This window comes from Haliotis cracherodii, unplaced genomic scaffold (genome assembly GCF_022045235.1).
Source record: "Haliotis cracherodii isolate W230 unplaced genomic scaffold, xgHalCrac1.p SCAF_23, whole genome shotgun sequence".
NCBI lineage: Eukaryota > Metazoa > Mollusca > Gastropoda > Lepetellida > Haliotidae > Haliotis > Haliotis cracherodii.
Genome location: NW_027266279.1, coordinates 13,785,222 through 13,811,229, shown reverse-complemented (window position 1 = coordinate 13,811,229; position 26,008 = coordinate 13,785,222). Strand labels below are relative to the sequence as shown.

The window sequence follows — 26,008 nt, the reverse complement described above, 5'->3', positions numbered from 1 at the left end:
TTCTTGAAATTTCAAGATACTAAGTTGAAATTTCAAGATGTTTTGTTAAAATTTCAAGATACTAAGTTAAAGTTTCAAGATACATACTAAGATGAAATTTCAAGATAATGATCTTGTTAATCTTGATGATGATAACTTTTTAACTTGAAATTTTAACTTATTATCTTAAAATTTCAAGATACTAAGTTGAACTTCAAGTTATTATCTTAAAATTTCAAGATACTAAGTTGAACTTCAAGTTATTATCTTAAAATTTCAACTTATTATCATGAAATTTCAACATAACACCTTGAAATTACAAATACAAACAAATGGCCCTCAAAGTAAGTAAGTTTACAATTACTGATTGTTTATGAATATATTTTGCAACAGTGGCCGAAAAATATTCTGTTCCAAAATCACTTATGGCTTCCACATTAAACCGTGGTAAAACGATGTTCTGTTCAAAACGACGTTAAACGTTATTCCACAATGTACTTTTAACAAGCAGATTCAACTCTCGATATTTCGACATAGTACACGACGTTTTACTTAAGGTAAAAGAAATATGAATATACGGTAATTGTTATCTACCGCGCTTCTAAAGCCGCTCGTCCAATAAAAGCTCGTCATTTGATCAGTGTTATAAATAAATTCGCCGATAAATGCACTGAAGGCACCATGATAATAATTATCACACTTCAATGTCAGAATAATGAGATCTGATTGGTCCACGTGATCTTGATAAAATGCCGTGTTACCTGCCTTGAAGGGTCATACATTTCTCACTGCAGACTGCATGTGTTTTTCTGAGAGGCAGAAATCCCGCTTCAAAGCAAACAGCCGCACGCTTTTCCCGAGTCAGTGGAAGTCACGTGACATAACACAAGTTAACCTCAGCTCAATCAAGCAGCTCTTTTCTATCAATTTGGAATTTATTTGATTTATTTTACAATGTCATATTAACACATGTCGGAAAGATAAATTCGTTGTAGCAGGATCACTCGGAGTACATGGGGTTTAAGGCGTCTCGAGTTATGTTTTATAATATGCTCTGCACGTGCAGCTCATGCAGCACGTGATATTTGGATGTGCAATTGACAAATGAATACATTATCGGGATGACGTCACAAAGGCGGCTTCGTCTTCGACCATGGGCAAAACATGAGAACAATTTTGATATTCCGGGGCCCCGTTCCACAAAACAAGTTTAGCATAACAACTCAGATAGGGCTTTAGGTGAGTTTAATAAGTGATTTGTATTTTACGCAGCTTTTAGCAATATTCTTTGCGTAACACGGCAGGATACTCAAGAATGGGCTTCACAAATTGTACTAATGTGGAGATTGAACGAGCAAAGATGGCTGCCACACTTGCTATGGTGCAATATGGGAGTTACACAAGGACGAGGGTATTAGCGCTAAGATAGCTTTGTAAGTGCAGCCCTGAGGAGTACTTTAAAGTACTGACGCATAATGGAAGCGTCACTGAACGCTCAGCCCTTCTGAGGGGTGTTGCGTTTCAATAGACGTGTTTCATTACGCCAGTCATGCGAGTCCCATTAAATGTGCTGTAACAACAATTTGCCGCATACACGTCTCATGTCCTATTTGCGTTTTGTATCTTGTGTTTGATAAGGTTTTTGCTTTTTTCATTTTCGTTTTGGATTTAGGTTTGTGTGCACTGAAGTTTGAAGTGTTTATGAAAACAGCGTAACCTTGGACAGTGTGCAAAACCAGTAAAAATACGACATTACATCAAGTGAGGCCTTGTTTATGTTTGTAGAAAGCAGAAGGATTAAAACAACATTTTTTACAAATATGTTTATGTGCATTTGTTTTCTTATCACTGGTATTGACAATTGCCGATGCATTTTAAAAATTGTCTTTCAACCAAAATCAAGTGATACTCAAACTTTTCTTGTCATTTTCCGTCCACCCGTGAACACCCGGGGTAGAATAGGTCTACAGCAACTCTTGCTTAAGGTGAAAGGCGACGGGGTCGGGTAGTCAGGCTCGCTGACTTGGTTGATGCATGTCATCGTGCACCATTTGCGTGGATCGATGCTTATGATGTCAATCACTGGATTGTCTGGCATAGACTCGATTATTTACAGACCGCCGTCATAAAGTTTGGAATATTGCTGAGTGCGGCAACAAACAAACAAACAAAAAACTAAGAGCACCCCTAAATGCATGTATCTCATGTTTGTAACAAACAAAACAAAACAGAACACAAAAAAACACTGGTGTCTGGACCATGCAACTCTCTGCCGTCGCCTATCCGCAAAACCAGTTGTCACTTTGTTGTTGTTTTTTAAATTTATTTAGTTTACCATGTTTGTGTCAACATGGGGTAGCCTAGTGGTAAAAGACTTCCTTCCTCACGGGAGTGGCTAAGATTCTATCACATGTAAACATTATGTGACGCCCTTATTGGAAAGCCGTGTCATGAATTGTGGACTATTACCAAAATGTCATACAACATCACTAATCCAAACACTTGTGAACGTGTTATGTTCTAAAGAAGGACCGCCTCCGTGGTCTAATGGTAGAGCGTCCGCCTGGAGAGCGGAAGGTCCGGGGTTCGATCCCCAGCCGCGTCATACCAAAATCATAACCAGAATCAGTTTATTCTCAGAAACCACAAAAGGTGGAACAAGAGCATATTACAATAAATAATTATACATATGTACAAAAAGCAGACAAGATGGCAATTAATAACAACATGTGATTACCTAGCATTTTTAATACTAATGGACATTTTTACAATAAATCTCGATTAAAATTTTAGATCCTGTGTGTTTGTTGTTGATAAGAGTTTCACACATTTTATAATATTTGGCCATTCAGTATAATAGGATGAGAGAAATGTTCGCCTCTCTCTTTTAAAATAATTACATCTGAATAAGTAGTGAAATTCATCAGCAATAGATGGGGAATTACATAATTTACAAGTTCTATTTTCCTTTGGAATATTTTTCCATCGGCCAGTCTCATTAGGTAAATTATGATTACAGGTTCGAAATCGTAGTATTGGAATTGCTATTCGTTTTGGCAATAGAAGATATTTATCGAGAACCGGAGTGTCCTTTAAATGTTTATAGTATAAGCCTTTAGAACTAGAATTAACATCACTTCTCCTTTTCTTGAAAAAGTGATCTTTAAGTATTTGCTCTACTTCTGACACTAGCCACTTTGATGTGCAAATTGACGGATTGTTAAATACATAAGATAATCCAATACTGTCTAGTATATCCATAACACATCTAACCCAGGGATCTGTTGATGCAATAGTCTTGTTCCCGTTATTTGACAGATATTGATATAACAGCTGTGAAAGTTTATACACACCAGTTTGATATGTTAATTTGTGCCAGAAAGATATCATTCGTTTACAAATTATTATTCTTAATGGTAGCCTACCTAATTCGCCATATATCATATAACGAGGAGTTGAATTTCTTAATCCTGTGATAAGTCTGAGGAATTTGAGGTGTATTCTTTCTATAATTTCTAAATTTTCAAAGCCCCAGATTTCTGAACCATAAGTTAATATTGGTAATACCATCGTATCAAAAGCTGATAATACACAGTCCATAGGTAAATTTAAATTTCTTGATTTTTTTATCAGGCAAAACATTGCTTTCAAAGCATTATCACTGAGGGACTTAAGACTTGATACTAGTTTTCTATTCCTGTGAATTACAATTCCTAAATACCCCATTTCACCTCACCTCACCAAAAGAAGTGTTCTCAGAAATACAAATAATTTGAAGACCTTGCCCAATAAACCAATAACAATGGCGCCGTCCACTCCATAAAGTAAGACATTCCTATAAATTTTCATGGCGATGTTACCTTTAACGCCCAATGGAAAGTGTTTCGGCAGAAAACAGAAACTTATTATTCTCTGGCGTTGAGGTTTTTATATTGTCTGTTTATGAACTGTGACCTTAATGATTATATTTTTTCCTACGTAAGAGGTCATTCATGGTGGAAATATGTTCAAGGTATACATATACGCCCCGTTAATCCAGCTGCTATCTGGTCCACTCAAATCTTCCACATTAGCATGTCTGGGTGAAGAATCAGTGAGTGAGTGAGTGAGTGAGTTGGGTTTAAACCGCTTTTAACAGTATTCCAGTTATATCACGGCGTGTCAGCTTAATGTTGGAGGAAAGCCCGAAGTGATGCAGGTCTCGGACGTTTACCACTTCGGGGAGAAACCCACGAGCACGGGTATGGTGCTGACAAACCTAGTTACATAATCGGGGCGAACCGGGATTCATAGGTTTCTGGCGTACCCAAGGGACGCAATTCTGCACAGCGAATCGCGGCGCCACCCGTGCCCCCTGGCAGACTTAGAACGATTTAGGGACAACACTTGGAGTCGAACACGTGATCAATGGATCCTGTAACGACTGACGCTTTTCCTTTTCCTAGACGACTGGGCCACCCGTGCCCCCAGATGAAAAATCAACGCCACCGAGTTATTGGTATGCGCGTTGAAGTTGATAACAGTAATTGTCCGGTTAGCGCAGTGTCCGGAATAACAATATACCCGAGTGGATTGGGTGGTCAAGCGTGGGTGTCATTTTGCCCCGATGACGTTGGTCGTTGGTTATACTATCAGCCACTGGATTTTGTTGACTCGATATTAAGAGTGAGTGAGTGAGTATGGTATGGTCTGGAATCGAACCTGGGTCTTCGGCGTGATGGGGCGGTCGGGTAGCCTAGTGGTTAAAGCGTTCGCTCGTGACGCCGAAGACCCGGGTTCGATTCCTGACATGGGTACAATGTATGAAGCCCATTTCTGGTGTCCCCCGCCGTGATATTGCTGGAATATTGCTAAAAGCGGCATAAAACCAAACTCACTCACTCACTCAGTCACTCACTCACTCACTCTTCGGCGTGACGAGAGAACGCTTTAACCACAAGGCTACCCGACCGCCCCTCGTTATTAAGAGGTAGCTGTGTTATACTTGTAGCTTGAATGGTTCTGGATGCGGCTCTATACAACATTCACTCACACTAACCCCGCCCATGTATTTAGGCAACCATAATTCAAAGATTCCTTACCTTTCAGGATGTGAGCGCCCGGTCAGCGGACGCCTACCAGAGTCATAACGATGAACGGAACCAGACGGCACCAGACGTGGAGGAGAGAGGTCAATGGGGAAGCAAGGCGGAGTTCGTTCTATCCTGTATCGGACTGTCGGTGGGGCTGGGCAACGTCTGGAGGTTCCCCTACCTGGCTTACAAAAATGGCGGGGGTGAGTCTGATGTTGCCATTGTCGTCGTCGGAGATTGAGTGAGTTTGTAGAGTTTAAAGCCTTTGTGCAACCTTTGTGCCACCTTGAGCGATCAAAATCTGGCCAGGACGTTCAATGGTCTCCTAAACCCAGACCCGTGAAGATCCAGGGTAGAATAGGTCTTCAGCAACCCATGCCGTAAAAGGTGACTATGCTTGTCGTAAAAGGCGACTAACGGGATCGGATGGTCAGGCTCGCTGACTTGGTTGATACATGTCATCATCCCAATTGCGTGGATCGATGCTCATGATATCAATCACTGGGTTATCTGGTCCAGACTCGATTATTTACAGACTGCCTTCATATAGCTGGAATATTTCTGAGTGCGGCGTTAAACAACAAATCAACCAACAAACCTAAACCCAGAAAATCATGTTTCTATGTAACTGCTCCAGGAGTTGTTCAGCGTCTGCAATCACAATGGAACACTGCAGATACAAGCCCTCTCTTTTATAGGCAGGTTGAGGAAGCATTACATGTAGCTCAAAGTAGGCAGAAAAGAGGCAGAAGCATTGCCATGGTGTCTCAAGGGTTGCCGTGCTCGCCGAATGGAGGCATCGTTCAGTGGACGCTGTTGGTCGCCCAAAGGAGGCACAAGTTGGGCAGAAGCATCACCCAGATTGACGGGAAAAATTAACTGGCGGCAACTGGGCGACCACTGTGCCTTCATTCTGCAACAACGGCAATGGTTGTGCCTCCCTTCTGCTTCCTTTGAGCCACCTTTGAACAACCAACCTCCTCGGCGAACATGTTCAACATGTTCAAAAATTCACGGCGACCATGGCGTCCATGGCAATGTCTGAAAATCCTGTGTACCACCTTGGAACGACCTAGGCATTCTGCCTCCTTTAAGACGACCTGGCAGATTTTATGGTCGCACACAGGAGGCACGAAGGTCGCCATCCTGTGTAAATGCCCCATTACGCCACTTCTAGCAATATTCCAGCAATATCACAGCGGGAACACCAGAATTAGGCTTGACACATTGTACTCATGTTGGGAATCGAAACTGGGTCTTGGGTCTGAGGATGAGGAGTGTGACGCGGGGACACTGTAAAAGGCGACTAACGGGATCGGGTGGTCAGGCTCGCCCACTTGGATGATGCATGTCATCGATCCCAATTGCGTGGTCTGGTCCAGACTCGATTATTTACAGGCAGTCGTCATATACCTGGAATATTGCCGTGTGCGGCGTTAAACAACCAACCAAAGCAACGTTAAACACTAATCACTCATTCTCTCCTCCTTTGTTTTAGCCGCCTTCCTGATCGCCTATCTGGTCCTGCAGCTGCTGATAGGGAAACCCATGTACTTCATGGAGCTGGTCATGGGGCAGTTCTCGGGGAAAGGACCCACAGGCGTCTGGGAGATGAACCCCAGCGCTAAGGGTGAGAGAATCATCTTTGTTAATAGGCACCAAGAAACTATCTTAAAATAATTTGTTTTTAGAATTATGTTTATATTTTGTATAAAAAACGATCTGCAAGCTCCGACGTTCATACGGTGTCCTCCCATTAGTTAGACGTCCCTATAGTTAGACAGCTTATAATAACACTTTAAACGGTTGAGTGCACACTAATCCTTATGCTTGTTACCTCAGACTTTAAAATGGAATAGTCCAGATAAGATCTGACAAACAAAGCAAAGCAGCTTTAAATAGATACTTTAATATTATACTTAACATTTAATGACACTTTACATTTGATTAATTTTATACAGTTTGTAACAACACTTTGTGACAGTTTTTGGTAATGTACACTTTACATTTGATAACTGTTACAGTTTATTTATCACCGACAGTCGTACATTTCTCATTGCACGTCTTGACGACACATCTCCAATGTGTGCAGGCTTGCCTCTCGCAGTTTCTGTTGTAAATATATCCATCTAATATCAACTGCTTACTTCCACGCCGAGAGGTGATGTACTCTACTTTCCTTAAACCAGTCATATCGATACTGATAATGATACGTACCCCAATATCATATTTATTTGTTTGATAAGTAGATAATCTTAACTCATCTCCTTCAACTGATCATACAGTAAGACAATTAAGCTACTCCATAGTTTACATAGTTAATCTCATGCCTATTGAACCTGTGCTGAGAGTAAGGTAATTTAGGTTAATTAAACGAAATTGTAACATATATACTCCCTAAACTGTGAGCCACCTATCCCTACGCAGTACTTTAATCTAGTTAGGACTGATCCATTACACCTGTAGGTATATTCCCTCTTTGCCTAAATAAAAATGTCTAACAATTGGGACGTCTAACTGAATCAGAATCGGTTTATTCTCAGAAACCACAAAAGGTGGTACAAGAGCATATTACAATAAATAATTATGCATATGTACAAAAAGCAGACAAGATGGCAATTAATAACAACATGTGATTACCTAGCATTTTTTAATACCAATGGACATTTTTACAATAAATCTCGATAATTTTTTTAGATCCTGTGTGTTTGTTGTTGATAAGAGTTTCACAAATTTTATAATATTTGGCCATTCAGTATAATAGGATGAGAGAAATGTTGGGTGTTGGGAGAGTAACTAATGGGACGTCTAACTAATGGGATATAACCGTTCATACAGTTTGGCCCTCACTCCAATGAACTCACACAAAGTGAAAGTCAATTCTTTATTACTTGCCCGTGAAGAGATCACCCGTTTAATAAACATACAGCTGTATTACACATTGTGTAATACCAAAACGCGTGCTTATGTACTCTCGGAACACGTTAATATTGAAAGCTCTCAACATACCTTGGCTTATTCAACGACATTGCGTGTGGAGATGATAGATCACTGAGAGGAGCTAAGCACACTTGATGACCCCAGCAACCTTGTTGCTAGGCTGACGTCACATGGCATTGTATCGCCGAAGGATCTTGCAACAAAATTTCGTCGGGTATTGTGACGTGATTATAAACTTTGAGGTGCAAGGCCCCGTTCCACAAGGCGATCGTGCTGTAGCGCAACGACAGTCCTTGGTCTACGTTTAAGTATGTGAGTTGCGATAATTTTGTGGAACGGACGCCTGAATTCTAAAGGTAGACCGTTGTATGGTATTAAATTCATACGTTTCAACTTTTGACGTGTTTGACGTATTATTATGTTAAACTCAATTGTGTTATGCCGTGGATCGTGTAGGTGTCAGCCTATTCACACTCGACAGTATAATTCAAAAAACGTTTTAAATGGCCAGTAATAAATAAAATACTAAACTCGCTCCCGTGTAAAACCAATTTTATGAAACTCGTGAATAGTTCTGGTATCTGACTCGCTTTCGCTCGTCAGATACCACAACTATTCACTCGTTTCATAAAATTGGTATTACACGGGAGCTCGTTTAGTATTCTATATTTATTAAATTACTTGACAATGCACTTATGAATAGATGTGTTCATGTTTACCTTCACATGAAGACTTTGTTCATTGGGTATTTGTGCAGCTAAATATGGTAAATTGAGTCTCATTGTAAAAAAATACTTAAAAGGATTCACACCTTTCAAAATAAAAAATATATCAGCTGTTCAGTGGACCAAATACTCCATTGTTCATGCCTTGCCTATCATCAGTTAACTTTAGTGTGCCACCTACTCCAACGCCGTGATAACTAAGGTCCAATCATATTGCAGGAATTGGTATCGCCATGGTGATCATCTCCCTCGACGTCGCCATCTACTACAACGTCATCATGGCCTACACCCTCTACTACTTCTTCTCCTCCATGCAGGCCGTGCTACCCTGGACGAAGTGTAAAGAGGTGAGTTACGCAACTGTCTGGATTAACGAATATGTATATTGTAGTAATGTCCCTTCAATATGAAGCCTGACTTTCTTTCTGACTATTTTTAGACATTTGCCCCAAAAATTCAGGTCGGTAACCCCAAAAAAATCCAAATAAATGTCCAATTTCAAATATATATTTGTTTGTTCTCACGATTCAAGTTTTAAAAAATAAAAACAGGTTCGAGTAAATAAATATTTACTTCAATTGTGTTGGTTCATGTTGGTTACTTAAAAGCTGATCTGGAATTCCAGTATATATTTTTTCATATTTGTTCCGAATATACATCACATTTACTGTGTCAGTTTGATAGCAGAAGCAGGCGACAATGCTTGTCTAAGAGGCGACTGACGGGATCGGGTGGTCAGGCTCGCTGACTTGGTTGAAGCATGTCATCGATCCCAATTGCGTGGATCGATGCTCATGATATTAGTCTCTGGATTGTCTGGTCCAGACTCGATTATTAACAGACCGCCGTCATAAAGCTGGAATATTGCTGATTACGGCGTTAAACAACAAACCAACCAACCAACCGTGATATGGCTGCAATATTGCTCACAGCAGCGTATTCACTCACTCACTCACTTAAAATGGTTTCCAGGAATGGATCGCATTGGGATGCGTGGAACAGAGGAGAAAGGCGCCGCCATTTTGTACATTGAACGCTACAATAAATGAGATGATGTCCGAGTGCGCCTGCACCAAAAATGAAACCATTGACAGCTTGCTGACTGTCAACTGCACAAACCTCACGTACACAGGCTTGCCAAAGTCGTCAGCTGAGTTTTTCTTCAAGTAAGTGATGTGGATGATTGCAAATATTAAGTTGTAGGCTTTGACGAACCCTCTGTGTTACCGCCATGTTTATCAGTGACCACAACTTGACAAGAAACGGAGATTGAAATGCGAAGCGTTTGAACGTCGCCATATTGCCAGACGGCAGTTGTGCATCAATTTTTTAGGCGCTGTGCATCTCGTACATCGACTACAAGCAATGTTATTATACATTTCACGATGCCGTAGCTTAAATTGCAGAGATAACAGCAATCGGTAAAAAATGTCTGTCACCATGACTACGAGTTCTCTATGTTCCAGTTGTCCACCGCTGTAGCAGGTACATGGACATTTATCAACTCGCCACTGACCAATAGAATTCAAGTATTTTTTCATGTATGGAAACGCTTGGGGCCCACTATAAATGTCAAATTTTGTGGTTACGTAAACTATTGTTAATAATGATGAATACTTGACATGTTCAAATGACTCACTGCAAGCTTTTTTTTTTCTTTTAACGCTTGCAGGTTTAGATATATTTATATTAGCAAGTACTTAGCATGGCTAGAAAATGAGTGAAAAGGGCAAAGATTTCGAATTTCAAGAGAAACCTGAGCTTAAAAACTGTCTTTGTCTGTTTCTCCTCAGACACAATTTTACCTTGCCTCTATATTTAATAGGGTCAGAAAAAATCCCCATCATCACATACTAGTCGTTAGTGGCCACGTTATGTTTCGGTTGGTCAAGCTTGGTGACTTGGTCAACATAGACCGAGGGTGCGAAGCGTTGCTCGTGATATGAATCACTAGTTTGTCCGGTCCAGACTCGATTATTTACAGACCGCCGTCATACAGCTCGAATATTTCTGAGTGCGGCATTAAACAACATTCAAACCAAAACAGTCGTTGTTACGTGTCCACAAAATGCAAAGGCTAGTTCTCGTTTATATGACTTTAAATGCACATTTGATAACAATTTCAAGCGTTTTGTCCATGTCTTGAAGTATCACAGGAACAACTATTGATAAAACAAAGGGTAACAATTGTGAATTGGAGAAAAGGTCAATACAACAGGGAACAGTCCATTTGGGTTCACTCGGATGTAGTCGGCCTTTTCCGCTACCTTCATGTTCGTAATAGCTTGGACAACGCCTGTGGTAACAGTACTTCATAGTTTCATTGTTTTTAACCGAGGTGACCGACTCCGTGGTCTAGTGGTAGAACGTCCGCCCGGAGAGCGGAAGGTCCGGGTTTCGATCCCCGGCCGCGTCATACCAATAGACGTTAAAAGATGGTACTTGTTGTTACCCTGTCTGTCGCTTGGCATTAAGGGGCTAAATATAACGAATTAACGGATGTAACGAACTAACTTTTTAGTCCCGACTATATGCCGTAGTTATGCTGTATATATGCTTATAACGAATTACGGTTATAACGAACTAAAATTAGTAGTCCGTTTGAGTTCGTTATAACCGTAGTATACTGTATATGGGATTGAGAAGAACCGAGAACAGTCTTCACAGAGTTGTGTCCCTTACTCAAGACCCCGTCTCTTCATAAGCTTCTGGGGCCATGGGTGGCCCAGTTGTCTAAGGCGCCGCGATTCCCTGTGCAGAGTTGCGTCCCTTGGGGTCGCCAGGAACCTATGATTGTGGGTTCGAATCCCGGTTCGCCCCGATTATATTTCTAGGTTTGTCAGCACCATCACTTCGGGCTTTCCTCCCACATTAAGCTGACACGCCACGATATAACTGGAATACTGTTAAAAGCGGCGTAAAACCCAACTCACTCACTCACTCACTCACTAACTCCGTCCGTCCATCCGAAAACTTTGCCCGCGCAATTTCTCTTACACTATTCAGAGGATACATCTCAAACTTAGTACATATAATCTGTGTCATATGGAGGGGTGCAGTCAAAAGAAAATTATTTTTTTTATTAATTTTCCATTTTTTTATTAATTTTTCAAACCCTAAGGCTAACCCTATCCTAGCTATTTAATTTGTAACTACTGACACAAGGGGTCGGGGGTATTAGTGAGCCACGCTCACTTTTGCACTTGTTGTTTCTTGCCATCAGATGTACTTGTTTCTTGCCATCAGATGCACTTGTTTCTTGCCATCAGATGTACTTGTTTCTTGCCATCAGATGTACTTGTTTCTTGCCATCAGATGTACTTGTTTCTTGCCATCAGATGCACTTGTTTCTCTCTACAGCGAGGAGGTGATACAACGGTCCGCCGGGCTCGAACCTGAGAACATGGGTGCGCCATTATGGAAGCTGTCACTCTGTCTACTGCTGTCGTGGATAGTAGTCGTACTCTGCCTTATAAAAGGTGTTAAGTCCTCAGGCAAGGTAAGCTCCAATCTACAAAGTAATATAGCCAGTTGGGGACAAAACTATTCAAGTGATCCTGCTCGGGCTTCCAAGCACACATCGCTTGTAGTGGGATGGGATGGGATCGGGGGACTATAATGGCGGCTGGTTATGGGCAGTGATCCGGGGGACCATTCGTAACCAGGATCCGTGTGTACACCATGGAAATGGTCCCCAGAGTATTTATTTGTTTGTTTGTTTGTTGTTTAACGCCGCACTCAGCAATATTCCAGCTATATGACGGCTGTCTGGAATCGAGTCTGGACCTCAACCACTGATTGACACCATGAGCAGTATGGAGCTACGCAGTTGGGACAGGATCACATGCATCAACCAAGTCAGGAGTCTGGCCATCCGACCTCTTGTGGCCTCTTACGACAAGCATGGGTTACTGAAGCTCAAATCTATCCGGGTCTTCAAGGAAGGGAGGAGGTCCTAAGTAACTTCATTCTTGTCGTTAGGGTACAATGTGTGAAGCCCATTTCTGGTGTCCCCCGCCGTGATATTGCTGGAATATTGCTAAAAGCGGCGTAAAATCATACTCACTCACTCACTATTGCCGTTAGAGCCGACTGATGTGAATCGCGTTGTCAGCTTGGTGACTGATGGTTGCTGCTTTGATATGGTTGCAATGTTGTTGACTGCAGCATTATCCATATTTTTGTTCACTATCTGATAATCGTACCTCAATTGCATGAATCGATGCTCATGATATCAATCACTGGATTGTCTGGTCCAGACTCGTTGATTTTCAGACCGTCGTCATACAGCTGGAATATTGCTAAACAACATTCAAACAAACAAACAAACACTATCTGATATGCTATTATTACGAATGCTGGATGTCACGTACCTGCATATTTTCATTCATCATAATACGTATTTCCCCAATTAAATATATATGAACAGCTACCTTCTCATATTTCACTCATATTACCATGCCATTCTCCATCTGACAACAGTATGTGTCACATGTTGTGTATTTCAGGTTGTATATTTCACAGCTACCTTTTCTTATACCATTCATATTACCATGCCATTTTCTCTGTGATAACAATATGAGTCCCATGTTCTATATTTCACAGCTACCTTTTCTTAAACCATTCATATTACCATGCCATTTTCTCTGTGATAACAATGTGAGTCCCATGTTGTATATTTCAGGTTGTATATTTCACAGCTACCTTTTCTTAAACCATTCATATTACCATGCCATTCTCTCTCTGATAGCAATATGAGTCCCATGTTCTATATTTCACAGCTACCTTTTCTTAAACCATTCATATTACCATGCCATTCTCTCTGTGATAGCAATATGAGTCCCATGTTCTATATTTCACAGCTACCTTTTCTTAAACCATTCATATCACCATGCCATTCTCTCTCTGATAACAATATGAGTCCCATGTTCTATATTTCACAGCTACCTTTTCTTAAACCATTCATATTACCATGCCATTCTCTCTGTGATAGCAATATGAGTCCCATGTTGTATATTTCAGGTTGTATATTTCACAGCTACCTTTTCTTAAACCATTCATATCACCATGCCATTCTCTCTGTGATAGCAATATGAGTCCCATGTTGTATATTTCAGGTTGTATATTTCACAGCTACCTTTTCTTAAACCATTCATATTACCATGCCATTCTCTCTGTGATAGCAATATGAGTCCCATGTTGTATATTTCAGGTTGTATATTTCACAGCTACCTTTTCTTAAACCATTCATATCACCATGCCATTCTCTCTGTGATAGCAATATGAGTCCCATGTTGTATATTTCAGGTTGTATATTTCACAGCTACCTTTTCTTAAACCATTCATATCACCATGCCATTCTCTCTGTGATAGCAATATGAGTCCCATGTTGTATATTTCAGGTTGTATATTTCACAGCTACCTTTTCTTAAACCATTCATATCACCATGCCATTCTCTCTGTGATAGCAATATGAGTCCCATGTTGTATATTTCAGGTTGTATATTTCACAGCTACCTTCCCCTATATAGTTTTACTCATCCTGTTGGTGAGAGGGGCGTTACTCGATGGTGCCATTGACGGGGTCAAGTTTTTCATTATACCAGAGTGGTCAAAGCTGCTTGATATAGAGGTGAGTTCTGTAATCCGTAACAAAAATTGCTGCTTTGAAACATCATAAGGTATTGAGTTTGTGGCTAAAATGCTTTTCAAATCCCCACTCGCGCTCATGGGTATCACCAAAGTGGTAAACAACGAACACCCACTTTTCTCACACATCAAGTGGGTGGGTGAGTGAGTGAGTTGGGTTTAACGCCGCCTTTAACAGTATTCCAGTTATATCACGACGTGCCAGCTTAATGTGGGAGGAAAGCCCGAAGTGATGTAGGTCTCAGAAGTTTACCACTTCGGTGAAACCCACGAGCACGGGTATGGTGCTGAAACACAATAACATAACAGTAATACTCCTTATAGCAGCATTTTACCCCCCTCTCTCACTCTGTGTATCTCCAGGTGTGGGTTGCCGCTGCAGGACAGATGTTCTTCTCGCTGTCGGTGTCCTTTGGTGGGATCCTCATGTTTGGCAGTTACAACAAGTTCAATAACAACGTGTATGGGTAAGTGAAATTTCAATAATTCACATACCGTGATACCTGTCTGCTTCAAAAAGTTGGTGTATTTATGATAAACGAAAATTTCTCCTATGAAGATCCCGGTTAGAATTGTTTTTTTCAGCAACTCATGCTTGTCGTTAAGGGCAACTAACAAGTTGAGCAGAGTGAAGTGTGAATTTTCAAGTACAGTAAACTACGTTTATAACGAACACGCTTATAACGAACTGACGGATATAACGAACTTACTTTTTTGTCCCGACTATTTGCTGTAGTTATGCTGTAATATGCTTATACCGAACTACGGTTATAACGAACTAAAATTAGTGGTCCCGTTGAGTTCGTTATAACCGTACTTTACTGTATATAGTTTCTTTTATACAGTTATATGTCTTTTCCTTAAATAATTGCTGTAGATGTATATTTCACATTATTTTCCTCGTTGTTGTCAATATTATTGCGCATTCTGTGATTGATTTTCTTTCTTCCCAGCGACGCGTTACTTATAAGTGTCATGGACCTTGTGACAAGCATTATAGCAGGTTTTGTCATATTCACTACTTTTGGTGGAATGGCAAAAACCATCGGGGCCAACGTCACCGACGTTGCTGAAGCAGGTACGTCAACGTCGTTATTGTGATTCTTATTGCAACGAGCACCCTACGCTGGTTTCGAATTCATATTAGCTGCCCGCCGGGATTTCGGGACTTATTTTGTCCCAAGTGCTCTTGTTTGTTGAAAATGCCTTATAAAATGGACACAATGTGCGGCGTGGTTTTGGTTAACGTACAACAACCGCGTGGCTTGTTGCTTGTGTTATTAACCACTCGTTTGCCTTGACGACCGCCTCCGTGGTCTAGTGGTAGTGCGTCCGCCCGGAGAGCGGAAGGTCCAGGGTTCGATCCCCGGCCACGTCATACCAAAATACGTTAAAAGATGGTACTTGTTGTTACCCTGCCTGGCGCTCGGCATTAAGGGGATACAATAAAAACGAGTCGGTACACTTGTGTCTGAGTGGGGTATCCACGTTAAACTGAGGCACGGTATCTCACTGGGCTAGCACTATAGAACACTAAATTCACTCCTGCAGTCAATTCTTGGTATTCATAAGCAAATATTTTTGAATTATATAAACATAATGTAATACATGCTGAATATGACGTAATATTGTTGTCTGTCAGGGTATGGACTTGCGTTCGTGGCCTACCCGGAAGCGCTGTCCAATTTCCCCCTTCCTCAGCTGTGGTCAGTCATCTTCTTCTTCATGCTGTTCACATTGGGACTGGACAGCGAGGTGAGTGCTCAGACCCCCCTTGTTCGCATCTCATACGAATTCCTGTGGGTAACCAGAAGGAGAAAGTACATGCCGTAAGAAGGCGCTTACAATTACGATCGGATGGACAAGACCGCCTCCGTGGTCTAATGGTAGACCGTCCGCCCGGATAGCGGAAGGTCCGGGGTTCGATCCCCGGCCGCGTCATACCAAAAGACGTTAAAAGATGGTACTTGTTGTTACCCTGTCTGGCGCTCGGCATTAAGGGGCTAAAACAAGGACTGGTCGGCTCAGAGTCTTTTTTTTATTTTAAACATTTTATTTCACCTTTTCCCCGTTACATGAGGAGGATGGCCATCCAGGGCAATGGTCACCTCACGTTCTAAAGACAATGTATGTATACATTTGGGGAAATTAAATACAAGTATTGGAAACGGTGCCAAGGTGATTTTTAAGAAATATAACAAAACATACACACAGTCAAGCATTCAAAATATTATTCAAACACTGATCCTGGCAAGAAACAAATGTGAGAAAGAGCGGCTCAGAGTCTTTATACTGTGTCTGAGTGGGGTATTCATGTTAAACTGCGGCATGGTATCTCAGTGAGCTAGCACTATAAATCGGCATCAGTCCGGACTAGTACAAGCAGCCACATAAACACACACACGTACATGCACGTCGCTATAAAAGTGCAATAATCTTGGACGCGACGTTAAACCCAATTTCACCTCACCTCGGATGGACAAAATAGTTTCTCCGTATAACTTTGAGTGACTCAGCTAATGACGAAACGCGATGTCATTGATGTGAGAATAATAACTGGATGCACAGCCATACCTCAGGTGTGAACTGAGAAACGAGGGGCGTAAAATCATCAGCCAATTGAATAGCAGCTCCGGCAACAAGGATCTTCCTGGTCCTAGTCTATAATTTAGTACGTTGAAGGCGGCTTCTTTGAAGCTTAAAATTCCGCACATTCTCGAAATTAAAGGTGAAAATGAAAACCTCCTTCATGAACCGTTATTCATTGTCACATTCCGTCTTCCTGTACAAACATTAGTAGCCAGGTGAGTGACTATTGTTTTGCGCCACTTCTATGCATATTTCAGCAATAATATCATCAGAAATGGGCCTCACACAATGTGCCCACCCAGGCCTTTGTGACGAGCGAACGCTTTACCCACTAAGCTACCCAACCGCCCCATATCCAAGTAGTGGAAGGAACGTATACTATGGTGATGCATCTATGCAACACTAAGATCCGCTAATTGCCGGTTCGAATCCTGGATTCCACTTGCCTGTGATCCTTGGTTTGTCAGCTTCAGACGTGTGTTCACTAGAGTCACCAAAGTAAACACTTTGTGATTTCCTCCCACATTAAGCTAAACTAATGTTTGAGTTTGTGAGTTGGGTTTAACGCCGCTTTTAACAGTATTCCAGTTATATCACGGCGTGTCAGCTTAATGTGGGAGGAAAGCCCGAAGTGATGCAGGTCTCAGACGTTTACCACTTCGGTGAACCCCACGAGCACGAGTATGGTGCTGACAAACCTAGAAACAAAATCGGGGAGAACCGGGATTCGAACCCACAATCATAGGTTTGTGGCGTGCCCAAGGGACGCAACCCTGCACGGAAATCGCGGCGCCTTAGACGACTGGACCACCCTTGCCCCCAACTAATGTATGAACTAACGCAATTTTTCTGCTGCAGTTTGGTCTGATGGAGACAGTGTTGACCTGCATCCAGGATGAGTTCCCTCATCTCCGGAAGTACAAGAGCTGGCTGTGCGTCGGTCTCGGAATCGGCTGCTACTTCCTGGCTCTTCCCTGTGTCTGTCCGGTAGGTGGCGCCAAAGTCCATTCCTTGAGAAATTATGAAAGAAAGGGCGTTTAGGTCGCAACAAATACATTTTTATGATTTTCTGATCGTTTAACATCCTCGACAATGTCAGCGGAATGGTCCATAGTATTAATACCACTCAAAATAAGTTACAGACAACCCTATTCTTTCACATACTGACATGACCTATTAACTATACAGTAAACTACGGTTATAACGAACACGCTTATAACGAACTGATGGATATAACGAACTTACATTTTGGTCCCGACTACTTGCTGTAGTCATGCTGTGTATGTACTTTTAACGAACTACGATTATAACGAACTAAAATTAGTAGTACCTTTGAGTTCGTTATAACCGTAGTTTACTGTATAGTAATATGAAAACATCGAGTGGTCCTTTTTATTAGTGTATAAGACAATAATGGAAAGAAAATGTAGATCAAAATGTATGATTATTATTATTTGTCGTATCTTTAACATGACCTTGTCGTGACCTCAATCTTTCCAGATAAAATACACTGAATAATTAATAAAGAATAAGCGCTCGGTTCAAATTAAAATAAAGAGGTATCTACTCCACAGTGGAACTACATCAAATTTCAAAACACAGCAGGTTTATCTCCAAATTTGAATCTAATTGCTTAACCCCCTCCCCCACCCCCACCCCAGCATAGTCCCCTGTATGTAATGTTTTCATCAAACCCTCCCCATTTCAAGTTGGGTGTAATATTATGACTTCTTTAGGGGGGCGACTACGTTGTGACGTTGATGAACGACTTCGGCGCCGACTTCTCTGTCTTGGTGGTGGCGTGCTTCGAGTGTATCGCCGTCATGTGGGTGTATGGTAGGTGGCAATACTTTATTTCTTCAAAATCTGGTTACGAATACCGATCCAAATCAACCCATGCTTGTCGTAGGAGGCGACAAAATGGGTCGGGTGGTCAGGCTCGGTGCGAGGATCAATGCTCATGATGTCAATCACTGGAATGTCTGTCCCAGACTTGATTAATTACAGACCGCCCTGATATAGCTGGAATATTGCTGAATGCGGCGTTAAACATCAAACAAACTGTAGTCAATCAAATAAATATATTTTTTTATCATCTCATTATGACATGGTCGAGAAAATTGAATTTTGCTGAAGGTGATTGAGTCGTACATACAATCTTTGTACATTGTCGGTCTGTAGGGTACAAAAGTTACTTACACCACTCTTCAAAATGAAATCCCTGAAACCTAGTCGCCACGCGATAAAACGGTCGTTTGCCCACATCTGATTAAAACAAATGATCCCACTATCGCGACTGAGGCGCGGCGTTGTCGACTTCCCGGTCGTTATAGACGCTTGTTTTGAACACTAATGTACATGTATAGTATAGTATACGACCCTGAAGGATTCCATGCCAGAATGGGCCCACAGTACCATCGCTTGCCGTACAAGTCCTCTAAAATTATATCAGGTGTTCAGTCTCAGTCTCCAGGAGTGAGTGATATGGGTTTAACACTGCTGTGAATAGTATTCCAGTTACATCACGGCGTGTCAGTTTGATGTGGAAGCAAATCCCGAAGTGATGCGTTTACCACTTTGATGAAACCCACGAGCATGGCGCTGACAAACCTGGAAACATAATCGGGGCGAACCGGAATTCGAAACCACGATCATAGGTTTCTGGCGTGCCCAAGGGACGCAACTCTGAACAGCTAATTGCGGCGCCTTAGACAAGTGGGCCACCCCTACCCCCTCAGACCCTGTTACATGGCTGTGTGTCATCGTACAACCACAGATTTATCCCAAGCTCGATTATTTACAGGTCGACGTGACATAGCTGGAAGAGGGCGTCAGATTACAAACAACAAACAAATCGATCGATATCGATCATCCAACCTAAAAAATGCGAGTCGTTTAAATCAGGATATTTAATTAAATCGTTGTGTAAAGCAAATGAGTATGTGACAGCAACAAATTGCAAAACAGCATTGTCCGTGTTTCAAATAAACTGTTACGGCATATTCGTGTGTATTTTTTCCAGGCGTGATGCGCTTTATGAAGGATATCGAGTTCATGCTGGGTAGCAAGCCCCACGTCTGGCCTTACTGGGTGTTCTGTTGGGCCGTGGCTTCTCCGTTCCTTATCGGGGTAAGTACGGTAATCTGTTACTGCCGTGTGGGTAATCTGTTAATTCTATGTACGGTAATCTGTTACTGCTGTGTGGGTAATCTGTTAATTCTATGTACGGTAATCTGTTACTGCTGTGTGGGTAATCTGTTAATTCTATGTACGGTAATCTGTTACTGCCGTGTGGGTAATCTGTTAATTCTATGTACGGTAATCTGTTACTGCCGTGTGGGTAATCTGTTAATTCTATGTACGGTAATCTGTTACTGCTGTGTGGGTAATCTGTTAATTCTATGTACGGTAATCTGTTACTGCTGTGTGGGTAATCTGTTAATTCTATGTACGGTAATCTGTTACTGCTGTGTGGGTAATCTGTTAATTCTATGTACGGTAATCTGTTACTGCTGTGTGGGTAATCTGTTAATTCTATGTACGGTAATCTGTTACTGCTGTGTGGGTAATCTGTTAATTCTATGTACGGTTATCTGTTACTGCTATGAGGGTAATCTGTTAATCCTATGTACGGTAATCCTCTGTCTCAGACGCCGGTGGCATCACGAGAAAGGTAAAGAGTAAGTAATATTTGTCGGAGGGAATCCGGGTTGGAAAAGGTCTCAAGGAAACTCATTCTTGTTATAAATGAGGATCGGATGGTACAATGTGTGACCTTTTGCTCAATTATGTGTCATGATACCCTGCCGGGATGGATCGTTGCTCATGCTGTCAACCACTGGATTTTCTGGTACAGATCAGATTCACTCACTCGTTGATAACAGGACGCCATCATCCAGCTGGAGTGAGTGAGTGGGTTTAACACCGCTTTTAACAGTATTCCAGTCATATAGCGGCGTGTCAGCTTAATGTGGGAGGAAAGCCGGAAGTGATGCAGGTCTCAGACGTTTACCACTTCGGTGAAACCCCACGAGCACGGGTATGGTGCTGACAAACCTAGAAACATAATCGGGGCGAACCGGGATTCGAACCCACAATCATAGGTTTCTGGCGTGCCCAAGGGACGCAACTCCACACAGCTAATCGCGGCGCCTTAGACGACTGGGCCACCCTGCCCCCTCATCCAGCTGGAAAAGTGTTCTGCGTCATAAAACATCATTCACCTTCACTCAGTCATTTAAATCCTACATGTTTGATCCTTTATTGGTTTTGTTTATTGGAACATAATAATATTGCAATATTAAAAAAATATTTTATTTTTTTTTATCTCAACAGGCCATGTTCATATACAGGATGGTGAAGTTCACACCCCCTACCTACCCGAATAAGATGGCCTACCCGGTGTTTGCCCAGATATTAGGATGGGTACTGGCTGCCGTTGTCATCATCCCCATCCCTGCCTGGTTCTTCTACATCTTGTTGAAAACACCAGGCTCACTGACAGAGGTAAGACAACATAACGGTCACACCTCATCACGAAATCGGCCATTATATCTTATGTCGTTTCACATTTAGCAACTTTCTTGGCACAAAACGTCACCGCGATCTTAGTGCTAAGATGATCGTAACTCCCATACTTTAACATAGGCTTACAATAGTTGTAGTGCTAAGATCGCTTTGTGCAAGTGGGCCCTGGTTGCAAGTTTGCCACCATTCCCCCACGGCAGGAATCCTACCATCAAATACTGCGCCACAGGACGTGGACATACGTGGAATATTGGCGGTTTAAAACAACATTCACTTGGCGTCAAAATTAGCGTTCATTAAACTTGTTATCTCTTTCGCCTATTTAGCTGTAAGCTGACAAACAATTTTTGAAAAAAACATTGTGAAAAATATGTGGTTGCCGCCTGTATACTCAAAACGATAAAATGTCAAAACACCACGGATTTCGCGGATTGTATGAATACTTTACCTTGTACTTATCGCATGAGGGGGCGGTCGGGTAGCCTAGTGGTTAAAGCGTTCGCTCGTCACGCCGAAGACCCGGGTTCGATTCCCGACATGGGTACAATGTGTGAAGCCCATTTCTGGTGTCCCCCGCCGTGATATTGCTGGAATATGGCTAAAAGCGGCGTAAAACCATACTCACTCACTCACTTATCGCAAGAACCGACTAAGACTGGGATCATGGGTGTAACCGTGGCTCACATGCACAAAGCGCTTTTAGCAGTAGTCTTATCGCTAAAATCTCTTCATGCGCATATGAGCCCTGGCTGGCTGTGTGCCCAAGTACCTTAGGCTAACGAGTTGTTGTTAATTCTGTCAATATTGGTTTGTTTCATACAGGCTATATAACTGGATTATTACAGTTGCGGCGTATAACAACATTCATTATTTATTCATTTACCTATGATCTTTTTTTCCAGCGATTCAGAAAAATATTCAGCCCAACATCTAAATGGGGTCCCGCTGACAGAGCCGAGAACTACCGAGTCGGTCCACAAGAGTACCCCATGAAAGGAAACCTCAACCCAGGGTTCGCCCAATAACATCAACCTTTGACTATTGATTTCTTGAGTTGGGCATGTTGTTTTGGTAGTGTAGGTTAGAATTGACTTGCCTCTACTGCAAGAAAACAACACGCTTGCTATTTCTCAGGTACAGGAAACGTCAAAGAAGCTCTTGCACCAATTGACTCCATGGTAAAGCGGTTTACGCAAGATGCTTCGGATACGATATGTGCATTCTATACCGATGAACATCATAAAAGATATATCGATAATCTATGCATTGTACAATTAAATCGAAAAAAGATTAATTAGTTTGCAAAGCGGTTATCCGTGCCTCGCCAAAAGGCTCTTTAGCTTAAATATATTTTTGGGGTTTAACTGTTACGAAAGTTTGATTTTTATGTTGTTATTAAAGTGTTAATCTTGTTGTTCCAACCTTCAAAAAACAATTTTACTGTAAGCTTTTGTTATTACATATGTAATTTCAAGTTGGTACCTGATGTACGGTGTCCAGAATATCCAATAACATAATGAACATGTGGATATTGTTTATCATAACATTTGCCTGTTGAAACCAGTAACCAGAACATTGTTCTTCGTTATAGCGTAAAGCATAATGGCTTGCAAATTTTACTATGCTTCTTTTCATTTTGAAGTTTCAAATGTAGATTCGAAACCTGTATATTTCATATGAAACTGACTGCGTTTCAAATCGTTATTGGATGTTACATTGTCTCAAACTGGTGATGAATCCGGCGAGTATAACCATCTAATTCCCAGGAATATTGCCCTCTATTCGGAGAAGGAATATAAAAAAGTGGTAGGAATATAAAAAGTAAACATGGGCTTTAGCATCATAGTTTTTTCTATGCAGTCTAGATGTATGGACTGAGATACCATGCCGCAGTTTAACATGAATACCCCAGTATACTGACTCTGAGCCTACCAGTCCTTGTTTTAGCCCCTTAATGCCGAGCGCCAGACAGGGTAACAACAAGTACCATCGTTTAACGTCTTTTGTTATGACGCGGCCGGGGATCGAACCCCGCACCTTCCGCTCTCTTGGCGGACGCTCTACCACTAGACTACGGAGGCGATCACCCATAATTACGAGGACTATGATATACTCACAGACTCTAAGCACACAGTATATTGTCATTGATCCCGATGTAATGTCAATAATATAGGATTTGGTGCTGAATTGCCTTTTTAGTTTAAAAAAAATCTATCCTCGTCAGTCAGGGAATGTGTGTTTGAGTGAGTGAGTGAGTGAGTGAGTATGGTTTTACGCCGCTTTTAGCAATATATCCAGCAATATCACCACGGGGGATACCCGAAATGGCCTTCACACATTGTACCCATGTGGGGAATCGAACCCGGGTTTTCGGCGTGACGAGCGAACGCTTTACCACTCGGCTACCCGAGCAGTGGTTTTTTTAACGTCCCTCGGCCAATAGGGTAGCGCTTCTTTAGTCGTATGAGAAAACAATTAATATACTGTGTGTCTCGGGCGCAGTTCTTTCCTAGGTGTGACGGGAAGAATAAATTAAGATGAAAACATGAAACATTATTTTCTTACAGTACATCCTAAACAGCTTCTTTATCCGTCACTTTAAAGGTGTCCATTTTCTAGTGAAGGAGAGACGAATATGAATAGCCCAAAGACATTGACGGTTTGGGGTCAGCTTTCTTATCAAAATGGACAATGTATTCCAGATATATTTTTTTCAAATGGCTCGTGTATCAAAATGTTTATATAATCTGCCGTCGTAGTGACTGAAAAATAACATGGCTGTTTTGGGAAGATTTGTTGATATGATTAAAATAATCTGAACCTGAAAAAAAGCGTGAGTGAAAAAGTTTTCAATTAACTTTGTTCAACTTTAAATTGATATCGGTTTATTAGAAACGTGCTTATTTTTGTTTTGCAGTGTTTAAACGCTATTCCAACGTGTCATCCATGCATGTCCTGTTTCATCCAACTTTCCGATTTATGCACATACAGATGATCCTCGTTAATCCGGACATTACAGACCCGGGTAAAATCGCTGAGAAGGCGGGTTTCCGGATTAACGGAGTTATTTCTGTATTCACATTATAGCAATATCGTATCAACGCCATTTTGCAACATATCAAATAATGTTTATGTGTCTGTGAATTTACCTTTGTCTTTTCAATGAAATGCTCAACATATGTATGTATGTACATCAAGAAAATATCCCCATACCATATCATGATTTAACGATTGTATGAATATTATAATAATTGTGTACTTTATTTTTATACTACAGTGTACAATAAATGTTTTCTGAAATGATCAATGCAGTTATTGTCATATTATTGAACGATGTCATGGAGCACGTCAGAAAAAGTACTAGAATCTGTACTTTACTAAGAAAGTGTTATCCCGAATATAACATTAGTTACATTTGACCACTTTCTAAATGGCATTGTGTATTCATAGCTTTCGGCCATGGGAGCCGTGCCAATTTACACTTGTCAGAGGGGTACTCAAAGTACGTGATCTAGACTACCAGTTGTCGGACTTTCATTTTTGTGGAAGGCTCGATGGCTGAGTGGGTTAGATCGCTGACTTTGTGTGCTGGCGATTAGGTGCCTCACCCTGGCAGGTGTGGGTTCGAATCCCGGACGGGACTCAACCCAAAAAAGTACTAGAATCTGTACTTTACTAAGAAAGTGCTGACCACTTTCTAAATGGCATTGTGTATTCATGATGTCATGGAGATTTCTTTCCATTGAATTCTTCAATTTCTGCTTGACAGGAATACAGGAATATTTTCATGGTGAACTGGGAGATACGAACACAGGGCCAACCAGTCAGTTTATTCTCTGTGAGATATAAGATAGTGTGATGTGAGTTGGTGTGATGGTTGGTTGCTTTGTTGTTTAACGCCGCACTCAGCAATATTCCAGCTATATGACGGCGGTCTGTAAATAATCAAGTCTGGACCAGACAACTCAGTGATTGATATCATGAGCATCGATCCACGCAATTGGGATCGATGACATGTATCAACCAAGTCAGCGAACCTGACCACCCGATCCCGTTAGTCGCCTTTTACGACAAGCATAGTCGCCTTTTACAGCAAGCATGGGTTGCTGAAGACCTATTCCACCCCGGAATCTTAACGGGTCGAGTTGGTGTGAGAGTGAGTGTGGGAGTGAGTGTGATGGGAATGAGTGTGGGAGTGAGTGAGTGTGATGTGTGAGTTGGTTTGAGAGTGAGTGTGGTGTGAGTTGGTGTGAGTGATGTGAGTTGGTGTAGTTTTGGAAAGCCAAGACAGGTGATGGCACAAATGAATGTAAACAAACGCACGTGTACATTTGAATCTATCATCAAAATGGACCTACAAGTAACAATTAACATCAATTTATATAACACAATTTTCTTCTTCGTATACACTGCAGTGTGAAACCGACAATCTACATTTTCCCACATAAACAAAAGCGTATTTCCAAAATTAATTTAAATACTCGGGATTATATTGATCAAAGCACCCATATCCTGACGCCCCTTCTC

The 26,008-nt window shown here is 41.5% G+C and overlaps 1 protein-coding gene across 1 annotated transcript in view; it reads left to right on the top strand.

The window, feature by feature from the left end:
- The window catches only part of LOC139471578 (sodium- and chloride-dependent neutral and basic amino acid transporter B(0+)-like), a 48,396-nt gene extending 25,436 nt beyond the window's left edge, over positions 1–22,960 (top strand). Inside the window, exons 2-15 of the mRNA XM_071253956.1 lie at positions 5,068–5,254; positions 6,550–6,681; positions 8,936–9,063; positions 9,689–9,882; positions 12,077–12,215; positions 14,214–14,348; positions 14,729–14,832; positions 15,319–15,443; positions 16,008–16,120; positions 17,813–17,941; positions 18,691–18,790; positions 19,977–20,083; positions 21,290–21,460; positions 22,384–22,960. Coding sequence (XP_071110057.1) covers positions 5,068–5,254; positions 6,550–6,681; positions 8,936–9,063; positions 9,689–9,882; positions 12,077–12,215; positions 14,214–14,348; positions 14,729–14,832; positions 15,319–15,443; positions 16,008–16,120; positions 17,813–17,941; positions 18,691–18,790; positions 19,977–20,083; positions 21,290–21,460; positions 22,384–22,506 — 1,887 coding nt within the window. The 3' untranslated portion in view covers positions 22,507–22,960. The remainder of the gene's footprint in view (positions 1–5,067; positions 5,255–6,549; positions 6,682–8,935; positions 9,064–9,688; positions 9,883–12,076; positions 12,216–14,213; positions 14,349–14,728; positions 14,833–15,318; positions 15,444–16,007; positions 16,121–17,812; positions 17,942–18,690; positions 18,791–19,976; positions 20,084–21,289; positions 21,461–22,383) is intronic.
- Positions 22,961–26,008: the final 3,048 nt, after the last annotated feature.